Here is a 14,010-nt window from a genome sequence, read left to right as displayed (position 1 = left end):
CCAGAAAACCCGGCAGGGGCTGCAGTGTCCTTCAGAGCACATCCACTGTGGTCCTCCCTGGATCAGAGGGGACAGCCTGTGTCACCATGGATTCATGACGGTGTGCAGGGGAGCCTGCTCTGCCATCTGGGCTCTCCCAGCTGCTGCACAGCATCTTGTACCTGTTCCTACTCTGTTATCCCAGAGGTGCTGCTCAAGGGCTCGCTCTTGGCCGGTGACGGGTCCATCACAGAGCTCTGTCTGACATGAGCACAGCTTCTGGTGTCCTCTCAGAGGTCACCCCTGCAGCCCCTCCAAACCAAAACCTTGCCACGTAAACCTGATATAGTGGGTCAAAAGAAAATATGTCAAAACTGAAATTCTTCAAATTACAGCTGAGATCATAAAGAGAAAAGAGCTACAGATTTTGCAAATTCAGAAGTAAGCTGATTTGATGCAATATTGTCTAAGATCTGTGATGCTAGTGGATTTTTCCATTGCAATTCCACTTTGTTTCTCTAAGCTGTCGAGTTTCTAGATTTACACCAATGCTTTAACCAGGGATTTTTCCATGTATAAAAAAATTGCATTTTGTGTTTATTTAATGGCCTTAGTTTCCAGAGATAAGTTTTTATTGGAGTGCCTTACTGAAGGTTAAGCATCCTGGTGTGTTGGGATGGTTGAGATGTGTGTGTAGGAGTTGGTCTTTGTGCAGGTCTGAGGAAGACACTGGATTTGGGAGTGTTGAAGAGTTAGTGAGGTTCAAGAATACAAATACAAAAGGTCAGTGGGAGGAGCAGGGATGCAGCAATGAGGCTGAGGATGAATTGATGTGAGGTGGGAGTGAGCTGAAGGTCAGGCAGGCTCCCTCAGTGGCACTGGCTCCTTAGGCTGAAAAAATAGGCGGCTATAATCTTAGGAAATAACAATAGCTGTTGTGCTTGGATATGGTTAATTAGAATAAAATCTCTACATTAGGGTTCTAGGTTTTTCTTCTTCAAATGAATAATCTTGAGTTTCTGTTGAAGGGGTATTTTTCATCCATGAATTGAACATGTTAATGCAATGATGTGTGTTCATTTAGAGAGAACCTGGGCAGGGTATAGTTCAGTTATCACAGGGAGAGCAGATTCAGTTCTCTGTCTGCTGCTTCTTCTCAGATTGGTAAAACATTGTGTAGCAGTCCTGTCAGCTGAATGGCTGAAATAAATCAAAAATAGTCCTTCAAGCATCTGGAGCTTGACTGCAGTGTGGCCCACAACCAGTCCTGGAGGGCTGTGGGAAGGGGAGCACAGGGGCAGAGGTGAGGTTGTGCCATTCTGTGATCCTGTGTGCCAGCTGTGCTCCCAGAGCCAGCACCTGGCACCACTGCAGTGGGGGCATCCCTGCTGAGGGCTGCAGGTGCTGCCATTGATCCCAGCCAGGCAGCAAGGGAGAGCCACTGAGACGTTAGCCTTTAACTTCAACCAGTAATTGGTCACTGTTTTTGTTTTTTTTTTTTATTTTAATAGCAAGAAGATCCTGCTAATCTCTGTGATCCCTTGGCTGCCCCAGCAGCTCTGCCTGAAGCAGAAAAATTATAGCTTGCAAAAGTCTGGATTTGGGGAAGAGCTGGGGCTCTAGGGCACCACTGGTAGGGGATTTTTGGTTTGAATATGTTAGGGGCAAGCATTTTTTGAAACATTAACAGTCTGCAAATGCAGTTTCTGTTCCCCTCTGACTGTTTAAGTCTTTAGTAATTTTTTTTTTTTTTTTGAGATAATTTGGCTTGTGAATCTTTTTCCTAGCCCTGGTTCAATGCCACAGGGTTGCTGCCTAAGTGTTTTTAACTGAAGCTCCATGATGATCATGTCAGGATGGACCCTTGTAGTCTGGGGGCAACTCTTAAGTAGATGTGGACTCCATCACCATCGCTTAACTCTGGAACAGCAAAGAGACTAAAACTGCTGGAATGTTTCTTTGCTCATGCCAGTTCTTTTCCACAGGCACTGTCTGGGGCAAAACTGTGTGCTACTATAAATGCCCTGATTTGCAAACACCTCTGTGGCCACAGAGTTGGGTTTAACAGACAAACTTTTTTTTGAGTAGCATATTTTTTTCAATCTGCACTGTATCTCAGTGAATATTTAATATTTTTTCCCCTTTTGAAGAAGCTAATAAGCAAAAATGGGAATCAGCTCAAGTATTCCAAAATGGCTGAGCTTCTGAGCATTTTTCTGTGTGTGTGTGACTTGTGGAAGAAAAGCCCAAATGAAATGTGGCAGGCAAACCAGAATTAAAGAAAATTTGTAATAAATAACTCTTGATTAAAGCGTAGGCTATGGGAGTATGAAAAACACAGACATTACACAACTGAATCCCGTCCTGGTAACATGTTTTAGAAATAACTGACTAATGAATGTCTCAAATTGCTGCCAGACTTCTTTGAAAAGTCATGGAAAACTAGGAGAGAGATAAAAAATGTGACATCTGGAACCAAGTTACAATTTCTCATACGCAGCAGAAGAGTTGCAAAAGGAAGAACCACTGCATGTCCCAGACTGAGTGCTTGGTGGGGAGCCCAGCATGGCTGCCCACTGGCTCCTGACAAGTGCAGCAGCCCCTGGTGCAAAAGGGATGAGCAGAACCTCCTGTAACCCTCCTGGCAGGATGTCTGGTCTCCTGTCTTCTGCAGGTGTTGAGAAAAGGATGAGTGTGAGCAGGAAGACACCAGTTATGTTTTTTTTTTCCTCTTACTGGAACCTTCCTCAGCTCTAGTGTGCTCCTTGCTTGGTTCATTTTATTATCCTCAGCCCTGCAGATTATTTTTGCAGCCAGCCCTCGTGGTCAGCCCTTATCTATAACACACTGAGTTACTGGGTTATGATCATCAATTTTTGCTGTTTAACTTTCCCAGATACTTTGAGGTTATTTTGAAGAGCCAAAATGCCAGCACAACTTCCTAGGCACCTTCCTCTGTCTTGCTCTGTCTTTTCTTCTAACCACTTACTTATCCAAGCAAACTCCTCTTACGTGGTGGTACCTTAGTTTCCTCAAAATCCTGTAGTGAAGGATGTTGCAAAGCAGTTTGGGAAATGCAGGTAGCCTGACCCATTGCAGCTCAGATCTTCCTCACTCATGTGGTTGGTGACTCCTCTGGAGAGCCTGGATGGTTTCATGGGGCCAGAAGGGAGAAGCTGCATTGACTTTTCCCAAGTCCAGAACTAATGCTGCTGAAGGATGAGATTTTCCTTATTCTTACTCATTTATCCTTGTGTCTCATCTCTCTTCTTTGTCCATTTACTGCCCAATGTCTTGGCTCTTCCACAAGACAATCTGAATGTGGAGGCTGGGGCTGGTTTATGTCCCCCCTGTGGTGTGTGGTGTCAGTGTGGGAATCCTTCTAGCTCCTTCCCTGGTGCCTGCAGGAGCAATGAATTAATTTAGCCTTATCCTCACTACTTTTATTCCTGCATCACGTGTCTACACTTTCTGGCAGGCTTTCTGCCAGGCCTAAAGTCGATAACCACAATTTTGGTGCCTATTACTCACAGTCCCCAAACTTTTCTGGCCTCTGTTGGCATGGTTTTGGTCCTGTGGAGACTTTCACATAACACAGGAGGTGATGGGAGCTGGCTGCTCCTCTGACATCCCCAGGCAGCAGTGCCCAGCCGTGGAGCTCATCAAATACTGAGTGGTTTTGGCATATTTTACATCCAGCACAAGAGAACACAGGGTGCTGAAAATTCAGGTTTTCAACATGTGCTGATTGATTTTGGGAGCAGTGGGTATGACATGCGGGGGAGGAGGAGGTGAGCCTCAAACTGACTTAAAATCAAAACTAAATTGGCTTTGACAAGGCAGGATCTGGAGAGAATGTTTCTCACTGAGTTACTAGGGCAAAGGTGCTTTCAGCTTGTGGTTGTGGTGGCTCTGCCTTACATACTAGTTGAGATCACAGCAAGAAGTCCCATTTTAACAATGCCAGGGAGATAAATTCTCCATTCTCAAGCCAGTTAGAAAAAAATATCTTAAACACAATAAAACTGCTTTTACTTATTACTTACTGTTCTTATTTACTATGAATTTATTGCTTATTACTTACTTTTGTAGCTCTTACTTGTGGATTTGAGAGTGCATTGGAGAATTAAAGGTCCCGTTCAGCTCCTTGCAGAGAGATCCTGGGGGATTTTCTATTTCTCATTTTCCCATTCCCATGGCCCTTTTGCACTGTTTTTCTTTGCTGAAATTAGGGGACTTCTGCAGCATTTGAAATGCTCTTGAGCTTCCTTTAATTGCCTATGGGTGTGTACATGGGAGTCTTACCATGTGGTTTTTCCACTAATTTCTCTCCTTCCTGGAGAAACAGTTTCTCCTCTAAATTTGAGTTGTGACATATCTCAGATCACATCTGAAGCTTTTCATGTATTTGGAAATTTCTGCAGTTTTCACTTTTGAGAGCCTAATTTTTTATTCCCTTCCACCCCATGAACCTTTCAGGTTTGTCACAGCTTTGCATTTCATTGTAAGTGATGCTTTCTCTTACCTGCAGGGGTTTTGACATTTCCCTGATGGGTGTTATGTAGTGGAGCATAGCAGAGGTGCTGCATGAAATAGCAATGATACAGAAAAGGGAGTTGGCCATTAATTTAATTCTATTTTTTGTCAGATTTAGGGGCTTCTGTCTCATGTTTCTACCTTGCCTGCCAGCAATGAAGCCCATGGAAATTACTTAGTTAAATTACTTGATTTGATAATCCATAATTAGCTGCATGCTCTTGTTCATTCTTAAGTTAGAGGAGTGATTTTGCATGGGATGATAAATGTTGGAAGACAGTTTTTGCTCCTGGAGGGCTCAGAGTGGGCTGGGATCTGCTCCAGCTCTACTCCTGCTCAGGCGTCCAGTAATGTGCTTCCTGCAGAGGAGGAGTAGCTGCTCCTGGGCTTTGCAGGAGTACAGAGAGTTGAGACACCTGTGAAAGGGAGCAGAGGTTTGACAGCTGTTGAAAATGGGATGATACATCCACATAAAAACTCTACATGTCAAATAAATTATGCTTCTGCAAAGAGGTTTTGATAGTAAGCATGTGTGTAAAAATGGATTTCATTAAGGATGAAACAGGCAGAGAAAGAGGCTTTGTGTTATTTCTGGTCATCAGGAAGTTTCTGTAAGGGAAACACATAGTTTGTGGTCTTGGGAAGTTCAAATTTTGTCTGATACAAAGAAATTTTGCAAGAGAATTTTGCAGTTGTTTTGATGGGGAAAGTGCACGTCAGGACTGCACTGCCTTCAGCAGCAGGTGTTTGGAGTCAGGCTGTAATTTTCCTCCTTTTTTGTGATGTGTTGGTGTGGGGTGAGCACTTGTTGAGAAAAGTGCTCTCCTCAAGTCAGGAAATGAAAGTGCTGAGCATTCACAATATCATGAGAGCTAAGAGGTGAAAGAATTTGCTTTCTTTTTTATGGGGAAAAAAAGGAAATAAAGCATAGAAGATGTGGTTTAAATATGGAACTTTTATTTGGGAATGGTTAGCTGTGGAAGATGTAGGGAAAAGATGATAGATTAGTTAAAGAGCTTTGTGGAGCTGATGCTGCTGCTAGAGGAGCATTTGTGTTCTTCCTTTAAACCTGCAAGTTTTCTACTGTGAATTTAGGGGGAAAAAAAACCCCAAGCAGAGAATAACTAACAAATATAACCTTTCTTCCATCAGACGTGTCAAGTGTGCCAGATGATGCTGCCCAACCAGTGCAGTTACTGTGCCCACCAGAGGATCCATGCCCACAAGTCCCCGTACTGCTGCCCCGAGTGCGGAGCCGTGTGCCGCTCCGCCTACTTCCAGACCCACGTCAAGGAGAACTGCCTGCACTACTCCCGCAAGGTTGGCTTCAGGTGCGTGCAGCTCAGGCTCCTGGGAGGCTGGGATTTACACCTCTGTTTGCTTGTGACTGTCCCTGTCCTGGCTGTGTTCCTTCCCAGTTTGTGTGTCTTCTCACTGGCGGAGCAGGAGACACACACACACACACACACACACCCCAAGAAAAAAAGGCCTTGACTTAGGATAAACATAACTTAGCAAAAACCAAAACATTCAGTGTCTTATCAATGTTGTTCTCATTCTGAATCCAAAACACAGCACTGTAGCAGCTACTGAGAAGAAATTAACTCTGTTCCATCCCTGGAAGTGTTCAAGGCCAAGTTGAACAAGGCTTGGAGCCACCTGGTGTAATGGAAGGTGTCCCTCCCCATGGCAGGGAGTTTAAAAGTCCCTTTCAACCTAAAACATTCTGTGACTGTGGACTGTCTTACAGCAGAAATGAAAGTGGATGTAGCTGGAGCCTGGCATGGTTTTCTGCATGACAGAACACATTTGAAATGGGAAATAATTACTAACTGGATTTAAGGGAGGTTTCTGAGAGCAGACATTATTTTGTGGCGTCTTTGAGCTGAAAAGCTCTTGTATTGAATTCATGTTGCAGCTGGATGTCTCAGGATTGATACTTAGAGCAAAAAGATTGCAGATCTTAATCCTGTAAATCTCCTTAAGGCTTGAATTTATATTTATGTCAGTTGTAATGGGCTGAGGATGTGTGCCTTTGTGAGAAGGGCACAGATTATTTCCTTCTATGCCCCTGCAAATCATCAAACATTTCTCATGAGCTGAGACAGGTGGAGAAGGCTCCCAAGGTTCTGGATGTGGTACAATATCTTCTCTCCCACTAAACTGCTTGCTCTAATAAGATGTTACTTTTCCCTATGAGCCTTCCCTCCTTGGCATGTTTAGATCACCTGAGCTCCATGCAGCACAGCTCTTAACATGTGATGATTTGCTTGGGAGATGAGAGTGGGTGATCTTTTGAGTTTCCTTAAAGTTCTGTTTTTTCTCTTGGTTGCCATGAAATACTCTGAGAATTCAAACAAACAAGGCAATTTCTGCTCTTGGGGATGTTCTTTTAAGATGTCTGCAACTTCAGGAAGCTCTGCTGTGTGGTTTGGTCTGAATCACACTGAGGTTTTCAAGGCCTTTTTCTTTTCAACTGTGAAGACAAGAGGCACATAACAAACTAATTCTGAGTTTAATTATATACAGATAAGGCTTTTTAATGTGGGATCTCATCTGAGGAGACCCAGCCCACAACAAAGAATTAATTCCATCACGTATTAAATGGCTGTGACACTGGGGCTGTTTGAAAATCAGTTAATCTGGGAAGGAGGAAAAAACATTTTCCCTGACATGGAAAAAGGGGTATGGAGGAGATGTCAGAAAATTAACTTGGGTTTGGTGCTGTTCTTGGGACTTCAGTGTCACCTGGGAATCCAGCAAGGAGAGCTTCCATCTGTCTGTAGATATCATTAGCAGATACCTACTCTCTGTTCCAGGGACATTAACGAAGCTCTAAACAAAGGCAAAGCTCACAAATTATGCTTAAGGATTTTTTATCTTTACCCAGCTTCTCTAAAAGCTGAGTTTCTTTAACTTCTCCTCTAATTCACATCTACTGAAGCTCATCTGTGAAAGATGAGTCCACCAGACAGGTCAATGTCTGGCTGTGCCAGCCTTGTTATCCTGCCTGTCTCTGCTGCAGGGCTGATGTCACTGACATTGTTGAAAACAGAAGAGATAAATTCTGGTTGCAGAACCATATCTAGATAATCTGTGGCATCTGCCCTGTGGTCACGGAGTGACTTCATTCTTTTCTTTCACATTTCTTACTTGCAGAGCTGAAAAGCTGAGGAATTCTTTAAATCCCTCCTGGGATCAGCTTGACTTTAGCTGCTTCTCTTTATGTCCCTATTTTTTTTTTTAATTTCTGGAGCACAGGTTTGGTTTTGTGATAAGTCCTTATTCTGTCTTCTTTTCTGCTAATAACCCTATGCTTTCAATTAAATTTGGGGTTGTTTTATTTGGAGTTGAGTCATGGCTAGTGATTGCACTGAAAATGAGAGTGGTGTTCTACAGTTCAAAATGAAACTCAGCAAGATTGTCCTTAATGGTCCTTTCTTCTTGGCTCCAAGTCTCACCTTCCCCACTTTTTCCAAGCCCCTTCCAACTGTCCCCACCAATTTGGGACTCATTTTTCTGCTTGGTGCCATTTGGAGAATTGAGGGGCTGGAAGGTGATTGCATAGGAAGCGTTCAGAAGGTTAAGACAATATATTGTAGCTGTTATCTCCTCTCACAGGATGCTTTCCAAGACTTCCAGCCAACCCTCCTTGCCCCGAGGGATCCAGCAGCACTGGGGATGATAGCAGGATTTGCAATTTGCAGGAATTACATGGCAAGCCCCTTGACATCCTCCATCCACTTTGTTCAGCTAATTAGTTTATGAGACCTTGTCCTTCTGGCACTAGGATTCTTAATTACAACGTGGCTGTTGTTTAGACTTCCATTTAGTGTAAATTAAATTAACCTGTGATTGTTTGACCCTGAGTTAGTGCTTGTTTCATTCCTCATTCTTAATGAAGCACTTCCCAAAATCAAGCGTCAGGCAGAACCATCTCTTTAATTCAGGGAGTATTTGTGGAGGAAGCCCCTTGGGTATTCCTGGATGTACTTCCATTTATACTTAGGGAATTCATTCTTCCATAACAACCTGGTTCCTGCTGTTACTGTATTAGAAAAATCTCTCTCCCCCTGTCTCACATGGTTGAGGATCAGGCCTGAAGGCAGAACTACTCCAGCACAATGTCTTCATGCTTCCCCAAAGGTCACACCAGCTTCTGTCACTGCTTCCCTCTTGAAATTTAAGAAAACAGCAATTCTGTGTTTTCTTAAAAGTGTGGGGGAGAGAGTTTGGCTCCTTCAGGCTGGCTTCTGCCTAATGATCTTTTGAAGTGCAACTTCAAAGGCTGGGCTTGTTTCCTAAACGCTGCTGGGAGGCTGGTTCGGAGGGAAGGATATTCCAGCAGCTTGTTTGTTTATGATACAGGCTTGGAGCAGTTCCAGTGCACCATAGCTGGGGCCCATCTGTGCCAGCAGTGCTGAGCACACGTCCCCCAGCAGTGCTGTGGGCAGACACAGCCCTCAGGGAAAGCAGGGAAATGAAGGGAAAACCTGTTTGTAAGGTGAGGAGGTTATCCCTTGTGCATCTCTCACATCCCACCAATGCAAGGTTGGCCCTTGCATTACCAGGCTGGAGTTCCCTGCTCTAACATCTGGACATGCAGTGCTGGCTTAAGCAGAGTTCCACTGGTGCCATTTTGATGGAATATCCTTGGGAGAGGCTGTTCTGGTCCCCGATCAGCAGAGGTGCACCCATGGGATGGCAAACCCTGTGGCTGGTGTGCTGGAGGCAGGTGAGGACAGGTGGCTGCATCCTCACGTGCCCTTGTAAGCTGGAGTGTGGCATCTCAGAGCACAGCAGGCAGATGTGGGGAGTGTTAAAGTTAAATGAAGTGAGGCTGCTGATTGTTGCCATCCTGTGGGAATATTAGGCAGGACCTGTCCCAGGTGTGTGTCTGGAGGAGAGGCAGGCTGGGAACAGCAGGGTGGCCCTGCTCCCCTCTTGGTCTTGTTTTCAGCTGCTGAGAAGAATCCTTTTCCGTTTCTCTCTCTCTTCCTTGAGCACCCAGACAGCCCTTCCAGACAAGCAGTTTCTAGGCAGCACCTGTATCTTAATGATTTTAATGAGCTTTATCAGTTCCTTGGGTGTTTCTACTGCTGTTCTCAGTATCTTTGCTGTTGCTGTTGTAATTTTCTGGAGCTCAGTGGAGTAGCAATTGCTGAAGATTTCCAACTTTCTCTTTATTTTGTATAAATAAAATTTGGGGACTGACTGGTACTTGTGCTGCTTTTTCACAGAATCACAGAATCATGAGGTTGGAAGAGACCTCTAATATCATCAAATCCAACCTATGCTCTGACACCTCAACTAGACTATAGCACCAAGTGCCATGTCCAGTCCTTTTTTAAACACATCCAGAGATGGTGATTCTACCACCTCCTTGAAAGAGCATTCCAGTATTTTATTATTCTTTTGGTGAAATTTTTTTTCCTGATATCCAACTATACCTTCCCTGATGTAGCTTGAGACTGTGTCTCTCTTTTTGCCACAGGGAGATCTCATCAGATTAAAAAGTTGTTTATACAGACTTGTTTAGTCTTTCACTTGTGCCCTGTGCTGGAATTGGCTTTCACAGGTACAGGGCTGGCATTCTGTTGAACCACATCTTCATTCTTTTTTGGGTTGTTTTAGTCTCTGAAGGTTTCTTTTATAGATCTTGTTGGTACCATTTAGCTGGGAGTTCTGCTCAGAATTCCTCCTTGACTCTTCCACATTAATATGATTGAACTGATTGAATCAAGGACCCACCACAGCCTGATCTTTCCATTTGTGCCATATTTTTAACTCTTCCATGGGTGTGATGGGAGTGGTGCTGTGGCTGTAACTCCTCTCTGTCATGCCTCCCCCAGGTGCATCCACTGTGGAGTTGTCTTCATGACCCTGGCCATGCTCAAAGTGCACATCCACGAGAAACACTGCGAAGTCTTCCACAAGTGTTCTTTTTGCCCCAAGGCCTTCAAGTCTGCTGACACCACCATGGCTCACGTGGCCAGCCAGCACCCAGCAGAGCCTCACAAGACTACTCAGTAAGTGTTTTGGCTTTATCTCTTCTCCTTTGCTGGATGGCTCCAGGATTCCCCCTTTCTCTCACAGTTTTTTTTTTTTTTCTGTATTTGGTTTCTGTCCTTGTATAAGATGATCTGCTGCTTTGTCTGCCAGCAGGGGTCTGTTCCAAACCAGAGCAAGCCTTGGTACAAACAGTCTCCTGTGTAGGAGGAGAGGGCTTTGGTCAGGCAAGAGCTAAACATCCATAAAAGGAACTTACTTGTCACCTCTTTGTCCAGCAGGACCCTCAGTGGTAGATGGCTCCAGGGCATCTGGCACTTGAAGGGAAGAGGAGAGTTATTCCAGGCAGTGTTGCCCCCAAAAATCACTAGAGAGAAGCCTCCTGATTTTTCCACCCTGTAGCTGTTCCCTCCAAGGCTTGAGCTAGTGCCAAAAATCTGTGCTTTAAGTGAGGAACTATGGAAAGGTGGGATTGCAAGCAGTGTGTAGCTGGCTGGTATGCTTTGTGTTTGCTCCCATCTGTCTGTGCTCAAACACACGGGGTTATGCATATGCATAGAAGTAAACTTATTTTTAGCAAGCTGTGGTATGTGCCTGAGGCATTTTGATGTTCTTCCCAGTTGAGTTACTGGTTCAGTTGCCCACGTGGGTGTGTGTTGACAATGCATGGAGAGCACAGCCCTCCTCAGAAGGCCATCCCTTTCTGGAGCTGCTGAGATAACTTTTTACATTATGTTCTTGAGGCAGAGAGACTGAATTTACTTTCTTTAATTGTTTAAGGGTGATCTACAAATGCTCTTGTGAGATGGTCTTTAACAAGAAGAAGCTGCTCCAAGAGCACTTCCAGCAGAACACCAGCAAGTTGTTGGTGGGAGTGTTCAAGTGCCCACAGTGTCAGCTGGTGTATATGCAGAAGCAGCAGCTAATGCAGCATGTCAAGGTAGGTAACTCTCCCTTACTGGTGCAAGATCTTGTTTTTTGAGTTCACAGAGAATATACATCAGTCATGTGAGGCAAGTGGGTCAAGAAGTGGAAGATTGCTGAAGAATATCTTAGTGGAAAATACAGACTACAGTGATTTACAGGATCTGGAAATGTCACTGTAGTGGTTTGTGTTAGTTGGTCTTAATGCTGGCAGTTCCTCTCATCTAGATGCATTTTAGCTGTATGATAAAAACTTGTTTATACAGGTAAATCTCTTTGATTTTTAACTCTTCTATTTTCATGGAAGCACAGAATCACAGACTGGTTTGGGTTGGAAGGGACCTTAAAGCCCATCTCATTCTACCCCCTGCAGGGACACCTTCCACTGTCCCAGGTTGCTCTGGGTGCTGTCCAATGTGTCCTTGAACACTTCCAGGGATGGGGAGTCCCCAGCCTCTTAAACTCAAGGAAAATAATTAAATTCATGTGGCAGCTTCTTCAGCTGGGAGACAGGAACAATTATTCTCTGCCCACAGTGTTACTGGGTTTATATAGTGAAAGCTGAATCTGCCATTTTGGGTGCTCCCCTGGGGAGCTTTGGCCCCTTTGCAGCTGCCTCAGAGGGAGGTTATGTGGCATTTAAGAGCCTGATTCCCTGCTGCTCTGAACCACACCAGGCTATGAGAGTGGACTGAGAGAGGCAGAAGTGATTGCCCTGGAAGTACCAGCCTTACAGGTCTCATTATTCCATAAATGTAAAGGCACTACATTTTTCTGTTATCTTACTCAGGATGTTTTTATGTTCAGTGCTTAACAACACTCCACAAAAATCACCTCAGAAGATTTCTCAGTGGCATTCTGAAGAAAGAGCTTGCCCTTTGATGAGGGGAAAAAAAGGACTTTTTTTTTTTTAAATCAGTGACTTCATTTTGTTTATACTAACACTGAGAAAGCCAGAAGATTTTTTTTAGCTCATTCCTGAAAGCAAGACCCATTCAAAACGCCTTCCTTGCTCTCTCCCCCATATCTTTAACTTGCAAATCTGGAAGTGCTTTGCATGCAGTAATGAATTGCAGTTTGAAGCCCTCCTGTGAAGTCGATGATTGCTAATCTTGGTGCATTATAGCTAGGAAAATAGAGTTGAGATTAAGGCTAGAATTTTCAAAGAGATGTTCTTCCCCAGTGCTAAAAAACTGGGGCTGAGATACTCACCCTGTGGTTCATTGTCAGATCCCAGCCCAGGGACCTGCCTGCAGCAGTTTGTGCATCAGCACCCCGAGATCTTCACCACAAAACTTTGTCTCTTAACCTCTGAGGTAACTGAAGGCTTTTGGCTGTGGCAGGGGAGTAATTTTACTCCCCCATCTCCTCTGAGATCACCTTCATGTGGTAGAGCTTTTAGGAGGTGCTGTCTAGTGTGTGCCTACATGCAAAATAAAGAATCCATGTGCCTCCTCATCTTCCTCAGGTTTAGAGCATCACAGAGCAGGAGTTAGCTCTGCTTCCAGGTATTGATCCTGCAGAGAAATCACTTCATTTTTCCATGCTCCTCATTTGTTTGGCCCCAGTGGTGTAACAGTGGAGAAATGGGCACTCCAGAGATTTCCAGACGGGGAGAAAGGTGATGTGTGTGTGTTCCTGAGGAGCTGGCAGTGCTGTGGCTTCTGTGGTCATCAGCTGGGCCAGGTGCAAAGTACACAGACTGCTCAGCTGAGACCTTGTGTTTGGAGGTTTGTTTGGTGTCTAACCCACAGAAAGACTTCCAAATGCCTGGGGCTTTCATGTGTTGAAACTTTACCCGTTATTAATTACTGTGCACAATTAAACCTCTAAATTAGCCTTTTGTGTGGATGAACTGTTGTTGTTCCTGGGGGAGTTTCTTGAGGTTTCTTTGGTATGTTGCTCTTTTACTTGCTTTTGCTTTCCCACAGCTCTTCATTTTTTTAGATTATTTTCCTTATGTTCAATTTTCTTTGTTAAAATAACTTTTTGGGGGACTTTTGGATTTTGGCCTGTTAAATAACCAAAGAGCCTAAAGCCATATTCCTTATAAGGCTGGTTCCTGGCTTTATGCTTGGTTTTATATGTCAGAAGTGAAGTTTTGAACCATGAGAAATGTAAATATCAATAGATGGGGTGGAATTGAAGGAAGTAGACTTGGAGAAACTTAAACATTTTCTCTTCCCATCCCTTGAGCAAAAATGAAGCAGCTTTAGATCCTCCAGGATACCAGCAAACATTTCATTCAGAGCTTACCAAAGCTCTGTGTTTTTAGAGCTTAGGCTCTTGAAATAATGACAGTTGAAATTTCTCTTCCATTACATCTTCCCTGTTTAACCAGAGTTCCCAGGGCTCATCCAAAATGCTAAACAGGCAGCACCAAGGAGCGGCTGTTGTCATGCAGGAAACAGAAATAGAAGTTTCATGTTTCTTGGGAAGATCTCTTGTCAGGGAAAGCACAGCAGCAGCTTCTAGGAGAAATGGAAAAACATACAGGAGCAAGACAACACCACCACATTGTTTGGCCAGTGGGGATTTAAATAATGTATTTAAATAGTAAAT

General features: G+C 44.1%; 1 protein-coding gene across 5 annotated transcripts in view; it reads left to right on the top strand.

Moving 5' to 3' along the window:
- ZNF592 (zinc finger protein 592) overlaps window positions 1–14,010 on the top strand; it is a 35,711-nt gene that overhangs the window by 14,111 nt on the left and 7,590 nt on the right. For all 5 annotated transcript variants that reach the window (XM_064389101.1, XM_064389104.1, XM_064389105.1 and 2 more), the window contains exons 3-5: window positions 5,668–5,846; window positions 10,368–10,544; window positions 11,305–11,464. In XM_064389101.1, the coding sequence (XP_064245171.1) occupies window positions 5,668–5,846; window positions 10,368–10,544; window positions 11,305–11,464 (516 nt within the window). The remainder of the gene's footprint in view (window positions 1–5,667; window positions 5,847–10,367; window positions 10,545–11,304; window positions 11,465–14,010) is intronic.

Source organism: Passer domesticus, chromosome 14 (assembly GCF_036417665.1).
Source record: "Passer domesticus isolate bPasDom1 chromosome 14, bPasDom1.hap1, whole genome shotgun sequence".
Taxonomy (NCBI): Eukaryota; Metazoa; Chordata; class Aves; order Passeriformes; family Passeridae; genus Passer; species Passer domesticus.
The sequence above is the reverse complement of the archived record's forward strand: the minus strand, read 5'-3'. Positions and strand labels throughout refer to the sequence as shown.